The 19,784-nt window shown below is 40.4% G+C and overlaps 1 protein-coding gene across 3 annotated transcripts; it reads left to right on the top strand.

The window, feature by feature from the left end:
* Positions 1–1,878: 1,878 nt before the first annotated feature.
* mrpl3 (mitochondrial ribosomal protein L3) lies at positions 1,879–17,561 on the top strand. Of its 3 annotated transcripts, none has more exons than XM_086063482.1 (10): positions 1,879–1,940; positions 2,368–2,549; positions 2,629–2,720; positions 3,231–3,329; positions 5,946–6,045; positions 6,142–6,202; positions 6,890–7,001; positions 7,127–7,204; positions 7,333–7,410; positions 11,325–11,536. In XM_086063482.1, exons 2-10 carry the CDS (start codon positions 2,453–2,455, stop codon positions 11,472–11,474), a joined length of 867 nt encoding a protein of 288 aa, XP_085919608.1. In that variant the 5' UTR covers positions 1,879–1,940; positions 2,368–2,452; the 3' UTR covers positions 11,475–11,536. The 3 variants fall into 3 exon arrangements, with proteins under 3 accessions (XP_085919608.1, XP_085919607.1, XP_085919606.1); XM_086063481.1 differs by lacking the exon at positions 11,325–11,536 and adding an exon at positions 17,489–17,561 and having other exon boundaries at positions 1,883–2,102; XM_086063480.1 differs by having other exon boundaries at positions 1,883–2,102.
* Positions 17,562–19,784: the final 2,223 nt, after the last annotated feature.

Here is a 19,784-nt window from a genome sequence, read left to right as displayed (position 1 = left end):
TGATAATACATATATTTGAATTGTATAAAGTGTATTGGCCAACTTTTATTCGTCAGTGGTTGTTGTACCGAAACGCCTCATTTTAGTCACGGAACTGAAAGTATCACATGTGAGTTTTTAGTATACTGTCGATTAAGAAAATACATGGAATATAGCTAAGGGGTTAGCTTCCTTTTGCCTAAAGTCAGCTGGGATAGATTCCAGCTATACCTGTTGTTGGAAATCAATTCTTTGATTTCTGCGTGTTCAAATAAATTCAAAGTTGAAATCTGTGAACAAGTTTGCCAGCTTTATTTCAGATTCTGAAAGTCACTTGTAGCTACTGCTCAATCATCGCAGCTCACCCACAAATGTGTTCTTTTCAAAGTTCATGCATGCATATATACAGAAATGGTTCCCTCCCCCTGTCATTGACCATTTGGCCCCTTCTCAGCATGTGATATTTCCTGTCACCCCAATTCTACACCCCCCCCCCCCTCTTATCTTAAACACTTCCTAAGAGGATGTGTTCCACTTGGTCCCCCTTCTCCCTCTACCAGGCCCCCCATAAAACTCCACACAGAGCACAGCCCCCCCTTTGATCTTGTCCTGTCAGCAGAGTGAGATACAATCTGGCCAACTCCTATTGAGTTCTTTCAGTCCTTACCAAATATTGAGGTAAACAATTGGCTTCCTAGATAAACTATTGACCTCTGTAGAGCTGGCTCCAGAGATTCCCGCATACCTGCTGTGTGGATTCCGACACCTCACTTCCTTAGGGGGAAAACAGACCACATTCTACCACAGTTGTATTTATCTAACTAAAATCAAAAACACTTTGAAGAATATATATGTAAAACAGAAAAACAATGTTAATAATTCTATCACTGTGAACAAGATAAGTGGTATCACAGTCTTTATTATTGGAAACAGAGCAAGAAAAAGGTCTGAACTGCAATTGGGTCAGTCAATACTCTCAGTAAACTGCACACATTTTTCTTAAATGACAACCCCAAACCCCAACACACGCTACACATGACCTTGAGACAGATGCCATTATATGAAGTCATATGATCAAAGTTTCCGAGCAAACAAGAAGATAGACTGTTTGCGTGTGACAATAATGACACAAAAAGCAAACAAGGTCATCTCACTGCTAAAGCTGCCTTACGAAACAACAGTGATGTGTCAGTGATGTTGATGCTCCAAATGGCATTGCGCTTGTGATATGAGTGGAGAAAAACATCCAATAATTGTCACATTTCGCATCGTGTAATTGAATTAATAAATTAACTGTAATATGTCACATCCATCTATCCATTTCCTATTGTCCTTATTTGGGTCAAGATTCGAGGGTGAGAAGGAGCCTGCCCACACGCATTCACACCTATGGACAATTAAGAGGTCTTTATTAAACATAACAATCATGTTTTGGAAGGTGGGAAGAGCAAATCCACCAACCACAAGGATGACATGCAAATCACAGAGGAAGGCAAACCACAAACCTAATAGTGGGCAGACGACAAGGTAAACGTGTATGATACTAACAATTGAATGAAGTGGAATTTTAAATGACACCCCTCATGTATGATAACAAAAGTGTATTAAAAAATTATCACATCATGCATGAAACCAACTAAAGTTCCCCCTACTTTATTGAGAACCACTAAATAACTAATATCAATAATCTAAACAACTTTAAATATTTGGATTGAACTGACGTATACCAGTTTTACCTGAGCATTGAACAATATAAAACTGGCGGGAGGGGGGTTACATAAAAGACAAAATGATTTTTTTTTTAATAATCTAATTTAATTTACTGTATTTTTCCAGGGAGACCAACGTTTTCTTGGGAGGAACCTTTGTCAGGGAATCCGTGCACAGGGGAACTGTCTTCTCAGGCACCGGAAATGAGTGGAGTGACATTTGGATCAGTGCAACATTGGAGACATGTGAACGTAAGTCAATAGGACTTACGAGTAGTTCAATCTTGGACGATTATTATTATTATTTTTAAATCTATATTCATATAGCAAGGAACATAACGAAATGGTGACGTGGGGTTGCCGACTTCTTCAGCGGGGAATCCGTCTGCTTTCTCTCCGAGCAGCAACTGAAAGGTGGCTAATGCTAACGTTAACACCTGTTTGTTAGCTACATTTATTGCTACGATGGATTTTGTCAAACGCCTGTTCATTTCGTTTAGTGTCTTTGCGCCTTCATTTGAGAATTCAATGCAAAATAGCGTTGCCAGACATGTTTTGTTATCATGAACAAGATGACAACAAGACGCAGTGTCTGAACTCAACGAGGGAATAGAGAGAGTTGAACTGCAAGCGGTAATGTTTTGAACCATCTTCAACTGTCTTATGCCTCCTTTTCCAGCTCCATTCGACCAACTACTTGTGTCAGAACTTTGAAGACGTCAACATGGTTTGACGAGCACCTCACAGAAGAAAACCAGCAGTACATGCGGAGGGAAATAGGCAAGGAATACAGACAACAGATTGCAGACAAACTCAACCCACTAAAAGACGAACCATGGAAGCGACATGAATGGACAGAAGGTGGGTGTCTTGATAACAAGCCGTCTTGTCTCCGTGTCTTTTGTTCTCGCCTTTTTTTTTAAATCTGGGTTTGTTTTAGGGAGTCGAAGAGTTGGGCTGGTCGCTGTGAAGTTGGGGATGGCTCCCCTGTGGACAAAAACTGGAGAAAGACTTGTCGTCACTATTCTGCAGGTATAAACAGAATCTTATTTAGCAGGTATACTTTATTTACTTGGAGGTTTTCTTCAACAGTGATAATAATAAATTTTTCAAAAACTGGGTTCATGTAAATCAGTAGTGGTTGTAGAGCAGTTTTGCTGAGGGAGCCCTGCTGGGTCGATAAGTGCAAGCTAATGGCTAAAGCTAATATCAGCAAAACTTGACTACCATTTTCAGTTGTGTAATGAACTATTGTAAATGTTCCTGTGACGCAACCTTTTTTTTTTTCCCACTGGGGTGCTTTTATTTTGAAGACCAGACTTTACCGCTTACAGGATGTGTTATGCAATTGTTGCCCGAGTTTTGCCGAGCAGTTTGAAATACATCTTGAATGCATTAGTTACGGCTCTTGCATTGGTGCTATAGCAACATTTTTATAATTACAGAACTGTATGATATTGATTTGGAGCGGGGCCACAGGAGATCCAGATACACTGTTGTGTTGTATTGTAAATGAAGGATCCTTTTCTTTTCCTTTTTCAGGTTCAGGACTGCCACGTCATACAGCACATTTCTAAAGAAGAATTTGACGGACGCACCGCTGCTCTTATTGTAGGAGGAAAAACCCCATCACCATTCTACGTGAGAAACTTTTTGTTGTCGTGAAAATGCATTACAAAGGTTTTCATCCTTGACTTTTTCCTTTGACAATATGTTTTAACGGAATGAAACAACAGGATGTACGCACATTTGCTATCTCTGATTAATAACAGTACTTTAGTGCATTTGCTGTGTGTGTATTGGGGTGTTCATTATTCTATTTTTCATGATCTTTTTTTACCTTCGCGGATTGAGTTACATTGACTTAAAATTGATGACACATTGAAAAATGATCTAATTTTACCCGCAGAAAAGTAACAGCTCGTTAGGAGCCAACGCTAGCTCATTATATCCTGTGATCTACGCAGCATGAATGTCTTCTCGGCCTTGATTGAACGGCGTAATAATATCGCTCGGCCGTAATGCACTCAGCCAGCACATTGTTCCTTATTATAGTTCTGGCCACATATCATGAGCGTGACGAAATCATATCAGTGCGTTATGGAAATATAATTACTTAACTAGATTATAGCATTGAGCTCCTATTGGGACTTACCCTGTATTTTTTTTATGATGGCGCTCGCACAGTCAGGAAATTATAGTCACCCCCTCACCGTGCGTGTCAGTGGGTAGGTGTGTGTGTGTGTGTGTGTGTGTGTGTGTGTGTGTGTGTGTGTGTGTGTGTGTGTGTGTGTGTGTGTGTGTGTGTGTGTGTGTGTGTGTGTGTGTGTGTGTGTGTGTGTGTGTGTGTGTGTGTGTGTGTGTGTGGTGTGTAGTGTGTAGTGTGTGACTGAGTTTCAGAGTCAGTTTGTCTGCCCATGTCTGTTGTGTGGAGGGGTGTTCAACAGGGTTTTTCCCTGTGTACAAAATTCAGAGGCGGCTACCTCCACCTTATTTGCTCGCCACCTCCAGCCTGAGTGACTGATCATGAATGAATGCTTTAACATGATAATAGTCATATTCTTATTGAAACGTGGCATTATTATATGTTGCCTGTAAAAAATGAAAGTGAGTCAGTTGAATTTACAGAATACATGCACGTCATGGCGCATGGTCAGGATTAGGGATGTTCAATACCACTTTTTCCCCGACCAATACGCAACTCTTGAGTAGTCACTGCTACTGATACCAAATAGCGATACCACTAGTAAATAAAATCCCCCACCCAAAAATGACAGATGATTTTAAAGAAAGACCGAAATATCCCAATGTATTAATTTTCCTTATAATTGCATGAAGTTAATGGCAACTTTGTATTCATCTAATATCGTGTCCCAGATCGTAGGGCGGCCGATAATGGTATCGGTCACCGCCGTGAGTACCGATACCTTAAGTAAGACTGGTATTGGCACTGATACCGATACCTGGTATCGATAGTCACCCATCATAGTCAGGATGATACCACTTCTGCCTCAGTTTGAGCCAGGGAAATACTCAGCTACTTTTGTATACCAATACTATGTACCGATACCACTCGTACTTTTCATACATGAAATTTAAAAAAACAATGACAGATAATTTTAAAGAAATATCTATATATCCCAATATAGCAATTTTTCAAAAAAATACATGAAATTAATGCCAATTTATGATTCTTCTAATTTCTAGAGTCCTTAGGGCTGCTCAATTATGAAGAAAATATTAATCCCGATTAATTTGGTAAAAATTGCAATCGATTAGGACAATCGTTTGTTTTTTGGTACAAAACATATAAAAAATATTTAAACAAATACTTTTCTTTGAAACGCTATAATTAATGCAAGTTCCTTTTGGACCAAACAAGATTTATGAAATTAGTCATTTTAAAATTAAAACTCAAAATTAGTATTAATAATCTTTTATTTTTGTTTACGATTATGCCGATGTTATAATTGTGGAGTGTAATAATTGAAATTGTAATTGAATTGAATGTCTTTGTGCATGTATGTGTTCATCTTGGTTCACATGTAGTTTGATTGATTGATTGATTGATTGATTGATGGCGTGTGTCTGTATCCGTTGTGTGTGTTTCTATCTGTCCCTGTGTGCCTTTGTGTTTCATTCCAGCTGTCTAAAAGTAATTGAAGCTCAATAGATTTTACAGCTGCTTTGTCCCACCAACACTGACACCCGCCGTTCATCTGGACGCTGACTTTGACGATTCTAATAAACTTGAAGGTGACTCAGACCCACTTACCAGAGCGACAGCAAGCGCTCAAGTGACAACAATTTATTGACGTCGGCGCTCGGAGGAAAGTCATAGCCGGTCCTCCGTCACTTCTCTTCACGCCTTACTGTTTGCCGTCTTCTCGTCAACTGCTTTTGAATTCTTTCCACACTGAAGGCGCAGGCCGAGATTGTCGGAGTGAAGCGTAGTTGGCAGGCTGGTTCTGAGGCAACAGAAGGGGAGAGAGCTTTTTGGAGTGACTGGTCGGGCTGAGTAGAACGCGAGCAAATGTCAGACACGTTGCCAAGTGTGTCTGCCTGTGCGCGTGCGTGCGCGCGCGCGCGTTCACTTGGCTCCCGCGCGGTCCTAACAGGCCCGCTGTCAGATTTAAAATGCCAGCATCTGACTGCGGCGGCTCACTGCTGGTTCTTCTTCATTGCTTTATCCCTCTCCTCCCTCCACACGTCTTAACATTCACTTTTTATGTGCTTTTCTATCCACCTGACTGACAGAGATCTGAAAAGCGAATGGAGATGTTCATGAATGCGGGAGTGCCTCCAAAACAGAAAACCACTACTTTTAAAGTCTCAGACAACGCGATCATTAAACCTGGTACGCACACAGCCAATTTCTTACAAAACACCTGTCCAAAAAGAATCTGAATGTTGGCTTCTCTGTGTGTGTGTGTGTGTGTGTGTGTGTGGCCAGGCACTCCTCTGTATGCTGCACATTTCCGCCCAGGCCAATATGTGGACGTCACAGCCAAATCGTAAGTTCAGCACTTCACTAGTGAACTTTTGTCACGACTGCTGGGAAGTCAGGTACTGTATAGCACACTTGATTTCGGAATGGTAGTGTCTAGATAAGTTCAGTGTTTAAGCTGTGTAGTTTACATATCATTTTTTCATGAAACATATAAAAAGGCTTCAGGCTGTTTATTTATATATAAAAAAAAAAAGAAGAGAACTACACTTTCAACAACCGCTTATCGTTAGCTTAATGCTAACAAGAAATAGCATCTGTGTTGGAGCACTATATCCCTTTAAAAGGGAGGCCAACGCCCCCCAAAATCTTTACAATAAAATGTTATGTATTATGTTATGTTATGTTGCTATTGTGTTTGTGAAATCCGAGTTTAGTAGCAAAATCCACCTGTTTTTATCGATCTTGGGCGCGGCCATTTTGCTACTTGTTGTCAACTGAAAATGACATACCAGTTGCTCAGGTTACAACCAATCACGCCTCAGCTTCGGAAAACAAGTCGGCCATGATTGGTCATTGCCTGAGCGACTGTGATGTCATTTTTGGTTGACGGCAAGTGGCAAAATACCCATGAATTGATTAGTTGGGCATTACTGAGTGGAATTCCATCAATATCCTTTTGGGTGAAAAGTGTAATGCATCAGTATGTGTACTGTGTGTGTGTGTGTGTGTGTGTGTGTGTGCTTGCGTGTAGTATTGGTAAAGGCTTTCAGGGCGTGATGAAGCGTTGGGGATTCAAAGGTCAGCCAGCCAGTCACGGACAAACCAAAACACATCGCAGACCTGGAGCTTCCGGACCCGGAGGAGTAAGACACACACACACACACACACACACACACACACACACAAAAATTCTATCCACCATTACAATGAACAGTTGGTCTCCTATAATCCGTTAATATGAGCATGTGTGGCATGGATCTACTCTCAGGATCCAGGCAAAGTTTTTAAAGGGAAGAAGATGCCGGGTAGAATGGGCAACGTCTACATCACAGCTCATGGATTGAAGGTGAACACGTACACACACACACACATACATAAAATAAATAAGGGCAGCTTTGACCTTGAACGTCCGTGATGGCAATTTCAGCGCGGTAATTTTCTCATTTGTCCGCCCTCTCTGACACTCGCTTCCAGATATGGAGAGTCAACACCAAGCACAATGTCCTGTATGTTAACGGCTCCGTCCCTGGCCACAAGAACTGCTTACTGAAGGTAAAAAATAATCACGCGCGCACACACGTCTTTAAAAGTGAACTTTGAAAACAGTGGGCGACCCACGCTTGGCTGCGGGGGGGGGGGGGGGGGGGGGGCAGAGATTGGTGACCTTGCACCTGTAAAGGCGCATCTCACCTGTAAGGCACTGCGATCCATCCTCATTGACACCGTGCTATATCAGCGTTGTGCGTGGGAGGGGGGAGGGGGGAGGGGGGGGGGTTGGGCTACACGCCTTAATGATCTTAGTGATATCCACACCATCCATCTCCATACTCGGCAGGCGGGGCTCATCACGCTTGTGCGTGCACAGCCTATTATTTGTTTTGCAGGCGAGCAATAATGAATACAAATGCGCTTAGCTTTTCACCTCGCTCAGCCTTCTAAAGCGCACATGCACGCACCCACCTCCACCTGGATTCACTTCACATTATATTTTCCCAAAGGGTACACGTGCAGTTTAATAACATTTGTTATTGAATCTTTTGTTATTCTGTTGGGTCCTCGTGTCTCAGGCATGTGGTTTTAAAATGAAAATTACACCTTTTACCAAGGACATTTTTTTTCCCCTGTGCGTTCCCCACAATTATTATTTTTTATTTATTTCACTTTATAGTGAACTCCCATTTATCACAAGGGATATGTTACAAACCCACCTGCGGTAAAAAAAAAGAAGAAGAAGAACAAATCTGAGATAACACAAATGCATTTACTACTTTAACACTTGTTGGTAAACTTATTAAATCACATGAGTAGTCCTTACTTCCTGTTGTCACTGCCACACTGTCAAGAAACTGGAGACTATTGTATAACGTTATTTTGACGAAGTCTGGATCAGATCCAGATTAAAATTGGGTCATGTATTGAGCTGTACAGTATATCTGTCTATCTTGCAAACTGTTGAATTATTTTTTATTCTATGTCAGGGGTTAAAGTTCTCCGTCGTGGGGACGGATTTCCGTCATTTTGAAAATGAGACGGGTGCACCCCATAAACAAGTCCCCATGGGGACTGCACGTTTGTCGTTTGAGATGCCATCACTAAACTGACATTGCTTTCACGCATTGAATTTATTAATGCCACCTTAAAAATTCTTAGAAAAAAGTATTGAATTTTAATATCTGGGTGAGGCCTTAAATTTCATGCTGTGTGTACCTTCTCCGTGGAGAAGCAGCAAGCCATATTAGGAGAAGTTGGCGGAACTGTCTGTCCCGAGAGTGCAGGGTGGCATTGCGGACGGGTCATGTCGAGAGTCGAGTCCGCCGCACTCTACCCGGCCAATTTGAATGTCGGAGGGGAAAGAGGATGTTTTAATCGGCGTTCACTGTTTGGAATTTACTCACTGAAGAAAAGGAAAAAGTTTGAACTGTCAGCGTGCTGCGGCGTCCTGCTACGGAGGAGCCAGTTGCTAACCCGCTACATGCTAACGTGAGTCAGAGTTCCACCTTCTTTACATATTACGCACCGATGTACTATTTAAACACCGTATTAACAATAAAAATGTCAAAACTAGCGACTGGGATAAAAGTTTGTTTTGCGGTTGATGTAACGCATCGTCTTAATTAGGTCATAATTACGGCGCGTGCGTGCGTGTTTGCGCGCGCGTGCGTCTTTGTGAGAGATGAAGGCAAGGTTATTTGGATGTGAATCTGTAAATGTTGCCTTCATAAGCGTTATTTGTCCGCCTTTGCCTCATTTCACACGTTATGATAGCAACAGCTCACCATCCATCCATCTATCTATGCATTTAAATAGATTACACATGGATTTTTGTTATTCGCCAAATAGTTGGGGTCCACTGTTACTGTCCAAGTTACATTATTTTAATAGTATGGGGATTGGATTACGTGAATAACTATATCTCTTTTTAACAAGTAACGAGAAACTGTATCAAAAGAATACAATTTAAAAGTAAGCCTCCCAACCCTGCTTATATAGCATGACCATGTATAGATAGATATTTTATTATACATTGATGCTGTCTTTTAAGTCTGCTTGATTTTTATCTCTCATAATGCATCAAATTGTTGTTTTTAAGTATGTATTAAGTCTTTTAAATTGTTTGCATTCCCAATTACCCTCCTAGAGCGGTCGTATACTTGTCACATTTTTCATCCGATTGTCAAAATATTATTATTTAAAAATAATCTGTGTGCGCCCAATTGCCCTGCAAAATTTGTGTTGTATGACCGCAGTCAATTTAAACATAATTTTTTTCAGTCAAATGATATATATATATATTTTTTTTAACCCTTGTTCTATGTAATCATGTCATTTCTGTAGAGTGCTGATTTTCTCATAATCTTTTTTAGGGGAGACTGGAATGGATTAAATAGGATTTCTATTAATTTCATTAGGGTATGTTGATTTGTGATACAAGTGATATACACTCTAAAAAGAGAATTGTTGAGATTACAAATTGAATTGTTTTAATTGATAAGTTTAATGAACTCCTAATTCATTAAAATGAATGATCTCTTAATTAATTAAGCTTAATATATTCACTTTGGATTAACTTAGTTCAATCGTTTGTTACCAATTGAAGCATTTTTTTTTTTTTTATTGATCAACAATTCAATGTGTAATCTTAAATTGCTTCAATTGGTAACACATGGTTGAATTAAGTTAATCCAAAGTGAATATATTAAGTTTAATTAATTATTATTTAACTTAATATATTCACTTTGGATTCACTTAATTCTATTGTGTGTTACCAATTGATGCAATTTTTTTTAAATTGGTCAACAATTCAATTTGTAATCTTAAATTGGTTCAACAATTCTCTTTTGACAGTGTACGAGTGTGGCCATGGAAGAAAATAAACTCCTACTCCAAAGCACCGCTGTAAACGGGCTAAGATGAATTGAATTTTGAAAGCGCAAGGTTTTTTCATGACTCATTTTGTATTTTGTCACCAAAACAACATCCGTGGAAGAATGGCTAACAATATTTAAAAAAAAAATAAAAAAGATAAATCCACCATGACTCATTAAAAAGCAAATTAGCCCACATAGACTCTTTTGCAGCAGTAAAAAATGATCAACACTCTTCACACCATTAGAGAAGCCTGAAATGACAAATTAAAACGGGTACACACACAGATAAGGTAAATTGTGTACAAGATGCTACCACCCGGCTTAATGATGTTACACACCTGCTTGCATCAGTGAGCAAAGGATCTTCGCGCTCCATCTTCCTGCAATTATTTTGTGTGTGGAGACGCACATAACAGACAGAAAGCCGCCTTGTACACAGTATGTCAAATGTTAATTTGAGTGCTTTTCATGCACATATGCCTTTTAATTTACACTGCACAGTTTGTTTCGTAATCCTTAGTTTTGCTGTCAATATACACTTTTTTTTTTAGTTGTAAATATTTAGAAGACTTATATTGTTCTTTTGACTCTGTGGTTTCGATCAGTTTTATTTTTGTAAAGTGTCTTCTGAAAAGCGCTGTGCAATTAAAATGTATTATTATAACCCTTAATGAAAGAAAATCCCACAGTGGTTAAATAAATGATAATTTGACTCTGACAAAAGTGAAAATAAATGAAGAATTTAATAAAAATGAACTTATGAAAATTAGTCTGGTTCAACAGGAAAAAAACATTTTGCGACAGACCTGGACAAAAAAAAAAAAGAAGACATTCAACTAAGGTAAAGGTTGACAAGTAGTCACTGTGCAGTTTGCTGACATGGTGCGTACCACGCTAAAGGAGAAAAGAGGAAGCAAAGGAGAAAGTTGTCGCAGGAGATTATAGATTGACAAGCGCGTTAAAGGTAAAGGCTATAAGACCGTCCTCTAAATTGCTTGCTGTTCCTTGTAACTAGAGTTGCACAAATTATTTAGAAATTAAAAGATCCCCAGGACTCTATATATGTATCAGGATCTGTGTGTGTGTGATTTGTTCCAGGTGAGGGACAGCACTCTGCCAAACAGGTTTGCCACTTTGCGCAGCCCTCCCTTCCCCACCTTCTTCACGGAAGAGGAAGGCGACCTCGCCGAAGACCTCTACGACGAAGACATGTTCATTCACTCAGAAGCGTCATTATCGCTCGCCTGACTACACATTCGCGCACCCCTTAATGTTATTGTAAACCTTCAATAAAATGTAACGCAGTTAAACCGCTTGAGTTTCTTTCCCGTGAAACCATGGCAACTAGAAGTGATGTCATGAGAGGATCCCCAAGCAGAGAGAGAGAATGAAAGAAAACAGGAGTATAATATCAGCGAAGGTGCCAGCATAGGCGAATTGGGGGGGGGGGGGGTTTGATTTCTTTCACAGAGTAAAGCAACCGCAGACAGCAGGAAAATGATATGACTGGGTATAAGCCATGGAAGTTAGCACAAAGGTGTTTTAAACAGGAAGGGCAAAGGTGAGCCAGCGGAAGGGTGGAGGCTGACAAAGGTTTGACATTTGTGCTTAAGAGGATAAACGAGGACATTCATAAATGTTGCAGCAGGAGGCGACCGGTGCTTAAGTGCGCCTGTGTGTTTGTGTTCAGCACTATTTAAATGAGGAAACGTCCTGCTGCGACCCTGCTACTTCCTCCCTCGCACCGTGGGGACCCTTCAAATGAGACCCGTGGCCTCCAAATTATGCTTATGAACACTTGTATTCTATTGCTGGCCACCTTTCAATATTATGAAGCACTGAAGTATACCTCAAAACAACCATGGATGGGAAGTTAGGAAGACTATAGTTGGTTGGCATTTAGCTTTCCAATAAATATACAGTGGTGCCTTGAAATAAGATTTGAACTCTTTCCCTGACCATACTCGTATCTCGAGTCATCTTTACTCGTTAAAATTGTTGAAATGGGTTTTATAATGAGAAAAATAGCTCTGTTGCATTTAATTCAATATTTTGTGCCACATTTTTGCTTGAATTTGACATTGTGCTGCTCATTCTGGTATGTGTGACTGACTCATTCAAATGGGGTTAATATAAGACACACACACACATATATATATATATATATATATATGTCATTTGTTATGGAGGACCAAAACTGCCCAAATTAAAAATAAATGAGGAAATAAATAAAAGTGAAAATAAAAACGGATATTAATAATCTAATTACAAAATTAAATATGAAAAAAATTATATAAATGGAAATAAATACAATATATATCCCTAAATTAAAAAAAAGTACAAATAAATGTTGAAAAAAATAAATATATAAATATAATTAAATATCAATCAATAAATAAAACGCCTCAGTGAGTCATCACCTTAACATGGTGGAGGGGTTTGCGGGTCCCAATGAGCCTAGGAGCTATGTTGTCTGGGGCCTTATGCCCCTGGTAGGGTCACCCATGGCAAACAGGTCCATGGTGAGGGACCAGACAAAGCATGGCTCAAAAAGACCTCTAGGATGAATGTCAATTTTGGATCGCGGTTTCCCTTGCCCGGACGCGGGTCACCGGGCACCCCCCCCCCCCCCTCTCCCCCTTATGGAGGCGGTGCTCGAAGGTGAGCGTCTGGTGGCCGGGCCTATACCCTTGGGGCCCGGCCGGGCACAGCCCGAAAAGGCGACATGGGTCCCCCTTCCCATGGGCTCACCACCTGTAGGAAGGGCTAAAGGGGTCGGGTGCGAAGTGAGCTGGGCGGCAGTCAAAGGCACGGACCTTGGCAGTGTGACCCCGGCAACTGAAGCTAGTTCTGTTGACATGGAATGTCGCCTCTCTGGCAGGGAAGGAGCCTGAGCTGGTGTGTGAGGCCAAGAAGTTCCGACTAGATATAGTCAGACTCGCCTCCACACAGAGATAAGGTTCTGGTACCAATCCTCTCGAGAGGAGTTGGACTCTCTTCCACTCTGGAGTTGTCCACGGTGAGAGGCGCAGAGCAGGCATACTTATTGCGCCTGTACATTGGAGTTTACCCCGGTAGACGAGAGGGTCGCCTCCCTCCACCTTCGGGTGGGGGAACGGGTCCTGACTGTTAACTCAACTGATCACCACCCGGTGGTGTGTTGGCTCCGATGGCGGGGTAAGATGCTGGTCCGACCTGGCAGACCCAAACATATTGTGGCAGAATCCCCTGTCAGAAAGAGTTTCAACACCCACTTCCGGCAGAACTTCTCCCTTGTCCCGGGGGAGGCGGGGGACATTGAGTCCGAGTGGACCATGTTCCGCGCCTCCATTGTTGAGGCGACTGATCGGAGCTGTGGCCGTAAGGTGGTTGGTGCCTGTCGTGGCGGCAATCCTCGAATCCGCTGGTGCACACCAGTGGCAAGGGATGCCGTCAAGCTGAAGAAGGAGTCCTATTGGGCCTTTATGGCCTGTGGGACTCCGGAGACAGCTGACAGGTACCGGCTGGCCAAGCGGAATGCAGCTTCGGCGGTCGCTGAGGCAAAAACTCGGACATGAAAGGAGTTCGGTAAGGCCATGGAAAACGACTTCCGGACGGCTTCAAAGAAATTCTGGCCCACCATGCGGCGTCTCAGGAGGGGAAAGCAGTACACCATTAACACTGTGTATATTGGAGATGGGGTGCTGCTGACCTCGACTCGGGACGTCGTGAATCGGTGGGGAGAATACTTCGAAGACCTCCTCAATTCCACCGACACGTCTTTCTTTAAGAAAGCAGGATCTGGGGACTCTGAGGTGGGCTCCTTATTGATTGATATTTTTCTATCTATATATTTATTTTTGTGTTCATTTCGACATTTAATTTTATATTTATTTTTATTTTTTGAGTCTCGTTTTTTTTATTTTGCATTTATTATTACTTTTTAAATTGATTTATTTAGGCATATATGTATATCCATTTATATTAATTTTTTTGTATTTCATTTTTGAATTACATTTTTTATATCCGTTTTTCTTTTATTAATTAATTTTAGTCATTTATATATTTTTAATTTTGGCAATTTTGGTCCTCCATACTTTGTAGAGTATACATGACTGAGTATCGTAGTATTTATCTATAGATGCTCCACTGTTCATAATCAAACATCCGTTCCTTTTACATATAATAGGGGCGGCATGGCTCAGTGGTAGAGTGGTCGTCTCCCATCTGCGCGGTTGTTGGTTCGATTACCCCTGGTGACCATGTCGAAGTGTCCTTGAGCAAGACACTGAACCCCGGATTTGCTCCCAATGGACCTGGCAGCGCTCTGCGTGGCAGCAGTCGGCCATTGGCGTGTGAATGGGTGAATGCGAGGCATCGTAAAGCGTTTTTGGCACCATATGGTGTAGTTAAAGCTCTATATTTAAAAAAAATATATATGTAGATATAGATAGCAGCAGGTGCCACTTTGAAATGCTAATGATATCTTTTGAACGTCCTGTTAGGTACGGCATATAATCAGGCTCAAGGGTGGGGGGTGGATAGTATTAGTGGGGGCCTGTTTTTGTCTGTTTATCCAGAACAACACTTGCGGGCAGGTGTCAGAGATATAAAAAAAAAAAAACGTTTGACAGAGGTGAGGTCTCAAGTTGGTTCGCACCAACCTCTTCTTTTTTGTCTACACCAGGAACAGTCAACAGAAAAACAGAGCTAGAATTGTAAGACATAAATTCATCCGAAATGTCTAGACTTCAGGTTCAGGGTGAAATGAAGTCCGCCATTCCAACCTCTCATTGATTAATCCATTGATTAAGAGGTGTGGCTCTCAATTATTTTGCCAACTTAGTGTACACAATCTAAATTCTTGATTTATGTGTTTGTTTTTCCAATGATGAAAAGAGTAAAAAAATAAATAAGGAGCGTTAAATTGGATTAAGTGCTTGAAAGGGCTTGGCATTAAACTAATGTTCATTCACAACAAACAGCTTACTGAACAGTTTGCTTGCATGGACAAATAAAATACGACTACTTCTTTGTGTGTACATTTTAATTCGTTTGGATTTCTTCTCCTTTGACTATTTAAAAAAATGCATAATTTATATTTTTATCTTTTAAGAAAAACTGGGTATTATTGCAGTCACTTACAGTAGATGTGAAACTCCTCTTTGTTCGTGTCTGCACTGTAGAAAATGTGGAGTGATGTTTACTTGAAAAAAACTATAGTATCATTTTAGTAATAATAATAGTAATATTTTTTTTCAGTCAGAAATTCTCACCAAATTTTACAAAGAGAGTTTTGAGTACATTTGACCAGTTTATTTGAAGAAGAAAAAAGCTACTCAAAGGTTGTGGAACTAACCCACAACCTTCAGGTTGGGAGACAGCCTCTCTACCACCTGAGCCATGCCGCTCCTGCTGATTGTTAGTATATTGATGGTGTCAGACGGAATACTTATACATCTAAGAGACCATTTTGGTTTTTTTGGTCTTATTTTGGACACAACAGCAATGCAGTACAGTGGCAAATATCAAACACTCAATGTTTGAGTAACTTCTTTATTTTATTTTATTTTTTTAATAAACTGGTAAAATGTACTCAAAACTCTCCTTGTAAAATGTACCTAGAATTTCTGAGTGAAAAAAAACTTTAGTAGGTTCTTTCAAGTAACATTACTTTATTATTATTATTATTATTATTATTTATTTTTACAGGGTTTTTTCCCAAGTTTGTTTTCACTCAGAAATTCTAAGTAAATTTTGCAAGGAGAGTTTAATTAGAATTTTACTATAGTACAGTATTTTGTACTGGTAAAAAAAAAAAAAGAAGTACAAAACTAATATTACAGTACTTTAAAAAAAAACTAGTAAAGTTTTTAAAGTAAAGTTTAATTAGAATTTCTCAATAAAAAGAAACAACAACTAAATATTGCTCCCCATTTTTTTCAGTGTGGCTGGCCAAGAACCGCACACCAAAAGAGCCACAGTTAATAAAAAAATGATGCAGAAATGGTTAAAAATATATATATTTTGTACAACATTTTTGTTTTTGGGGGGAGGCTGTAATTATTGGCATTCCCATTCATTTCAATGGGGGATGTTAATTTGAGTTGTGACTGTTTTGGGTTACAAGTGTGGTCACAGAACAAATTTAACTTGTATCTCAAAGCACCACTGTACTCAGAAAAGGAAAAACTTTGTTCGTGTAGGCTATAGTACGTATTATGAGAACTGTTTGAATCCGTTTACAAATGTGGAAGGATGCGCACATTGTGAATATTGATATTGGAAATGTGTATTATAGTCAGTGGTCAAAAAAATCAACGGCATGGAGGTTTTACAAGGACAAAAAAGTAGGAGGAATTAAAAAAGAAAAAAAAGAAAATGTTTTTGCTGCAAATGAATCATCATTCACGCTATGATAATGACTGTCGATGATAATAATCAAATCTTCCGTCTCAAATATTGAATTTCTCTCACTTACATCTTGAATGAAACTTTCCACTTACCCCTTCCCACTCATTTCCCTGTCGATCAAAGTGTCACATCCCCGAATGCCTTGTAATTTGTTAAGTACTTTTGGGCTGAATGCAAACATTTTAGAGGGAAATTGCTTGGACGTCGGACCGAGGGTCTTTTGGATTTTAGGCACAGTGTGACATGATGGATCCGGCCTTCGCTTTTGCTGGCTCAACAAGCGAGCGATCTGATTTCCATTAGTAATGAGCTCTCACAAAGACGCGCACCCGCGCACGCACATTTTAATGTCCAAGCAAGCAAAGCTTCCCCCGAATCAAACCGGTCAGCACTTGTGAGGCGACTTGTTGGACCGGCACACACACAAGGTTCCGTCCGTGTGTATGTAATATGAATTATTGAGTGTGTTATTTGAGGGACAGCTGGCTCGCGAGCACATGAACTCCCTCGATCAGACGTGCGTGCGGTCGCAGTTGAGCCGCAAGAGAATATTCAAATGAAGGAATTGTTCATGCAATTTCACACCGACTTGTTAACAGTCAGCTAGGATTTAGCATGTTTGCATGAGCTCTTGCGAGGGGTGGAATGAATCAATGCTTTTCGGCAGGGGAGGACATTTTTATTTTTTTTTGCTTGATTACACCTCATCTGAATGGTGTTAATTATACAGCTGCTTACGGATTGATGAATTACGTCAGGATATGATGTGCTGGGCTTAAAAAGGAAGAGCAACTTATTTTTTTGTCACGGGCCACATTTCAGATTTTTATTTTGGAACTAATCTTACTTTCCATTGTTTATGTACTCAGGTCTTCGCAATAACAATATTGCTTTGGCGCCATCTGGTGACGTCCTCGTGCCAAGGATTCATGTTGAAGTGAGGTGAGTAGTTTTATTTGGGCAAAATCAGTTTGTGAATCCCTGTGGGCGAATAGCGAAAGTATGCATAATAATTGGAGATTGTAATTGCGTATAGGTGTCAAATCATGGCAGAAAAGGAGTTAAAATGGAGGCGACAATCAAGCAATCAACTCCATGCATCTAGCATGTTCGCAGTCACGAACCCATGTTACATAAATGACAAACCCCCTTCACGTGACGCTCATCATACTAGCCTAACTAACTGCATAAACTGACGTGACATCATACATGGGCAAACAAACATGCATACGGTATTACATCATTAAACTTTGCTTTGGCTTTCACACGCAATAATTGTTACGGAATGCAGACAAATTGGAGCTCAAATAAAAGCAAATGAACTATGAATTCACTTTGTCAATTTCGCCAAATTCTACTAAATAATGCAAATAAATATATATTATCACTATGATTTCTGAAACAATCATATGTAAGCATAAACTGCACTTCTGAGACGCTGTATTTATCTCGACATATATTAACTCATTCACTGCCATTGACGACTATAGACGTCAAAAATTCATTTGAACTATTTCTATTAGAAAACCTAGGAAAAAAATTACATTTAGAACAGATATAAAAAAGAGCAAACTTTGTAGGTTAAAAAAAACACACACACAAACATGCATTTCTCTGGTAGGCGGCTTCAGTGTAGCGAAGCTTCATTTAATGCAGAATAGCTTGTAGCTTAGCTCACAACATTTTCCCAAGTAGCTTACATAACTGAGTCTATGACGAGAAGGGATTTGGTGGGGAAAAAGGCAGGGACTGTCCCCGGGGCCTTGAGTGTGACACCTGTGTGTTAGAATATCACCGCACGCCTTCAAGCTTTACTCCCGGTGGTCTCGCTGTGCGCGGCCCCTCCCGTGCGTGCACATCCGCGTCCCTTGGGTGTGTGCGCTTTTGTGAATTTGGGCTGCTTCCCTGCAGCACCGCCGGGTGAGACTCAGCGGGTGTTCCTACACCTGCCTTCTTTACGTTACTCGTGACCTTACAGCAAGCGCTCTCTCCTACTTTCTGTTATCCCACTTGCTCCCCCCCCCCCCCCCCACAATTAGAGGTAGGACTTATGAGGTATCTCCATGGCAACGCAGCAAGAAGCTCTTTCTTACTCTTCACCTCATCTCCTTTTGCACTTTGAAGGCTAATTGAGGAGATTGTTCAAGCAAGGTCACACATGCTTCCCCACTTGACTTACAGTAAAGGTGTCTCATTTCTCGGCTTCGGTCGCTTGGTGCTGTAAAGGCTCCTCGCCGTCGTCGGATATCAAATAACATCCATTAAGCCAACTATATAACCTTTCGGTAATTTGTAGGGGGGTGGTCTTAAATGAGCCGTGTTGTGATTAGGAGGGAAATGTCAGTGGGTTTTTCCAGCCGGAAATCTTCACCGCAAGAATGTAACCGCGGGGTATGGAGTAAATCAATACTGAAAGCAAGCGAGCAGGCTGAAGGAGGAGGAGAAGAAGAGAGGAGACAGAAAGGGAGGAATGAAGACATCAGAAGGGAGGACGTTCCCCCGGTCAACTTGTGTTGACGAGCAGCTTCACTGTTGACCGTGGGACAAAAGAATTAGGACATCGTCAATTATTTAAGCGCCCGGGGGCGCTCGGGTAAACTAAAATCTTCAGCCAACCAAGATGCTTTGAACAAATCATTGATTCGTTTGGGGAAACGTCTTCAGGGTGAGAGTTTGTAAGCCTTCATCTTAATGTTCTTCTGGACGAATAGACAGAAAGTCTTTGCAGAAACGTGGAAGTCCTAATACTTTTGTAGTGGAATTTACCTTTTTGTATATACTGTACTTGACACATTGTAATATTTTTTTGTTAAAAGCTTTTGAGTCATTCTTGCAACAATAATACATGCAATGGATATAAAAAGTCTACACACCCCTTTTCGCTGCCAGATTTTGGTGATACATAAACAAAAGTTAGACAAAGATGAATCATTTCAAAACTTTTTCTACCTGATGTGACCTTGCCTGTTCTTAACTCATTCACTGCCATTGACGGCTATCGACGTCAAAAATTCATTTGAACTATTTCTATTAGAAAACCTAGGGAAAAAAATAAATTTAGAACAGATATAAAATGTGTGATTAATCGTGAGTTAACTAGTGAAGTCATGCGATTAATTACGAAAAATAATAATAATAAAAAATAATATTTTCTTCTTTAAAAGA

Source organism: Leptonotus elevatus, chromosome 19 (assembly GCF_054856555.1).
Source record: "Leptonotus elevatus isolate MCC_2025b chromosome 19, RoL_Lele_1.0, whole genome shotgun sequence".
Classification (NCBI taxonomy): domain Eukaryota; kingdom Metazoa; phylum Chordata; class Actinopteri; order Syngnathiformes; family Syngnathidae; genus Leptonotus; species Leptonotus elevatus.
The sequence above is the reverse complement of the archived record's forward strand: the minus strand, read 5'-3'. Positions and strand labels throughout refer to the sequence as shown.

Bases quoted from the DNA above. Each gene is read 5' to 3' on its own strand.
- mrpl3 (XM_086063480.1), top strand. From the start codon at position 2,032: ATGGTGACGTGGGGTTGCCGACTTCTTCAGCGGGGAATCCGTCTGCTT. The intron at 6,203-6,889 runs GTAAGTTCAGCA...GCTTGCGTGTAG, and splicing joins GTGGACGTCACAGCCAAATC to TATTGGTAAAGGCTTTCAGG. The intron at 7,002-7,126 runs GTAAGACACACA...ATCTACTCTCAG, and splicing joins GAGCTTCCGGACCCGGAGGA to GATCCAGGCAAAGTTTTTAA.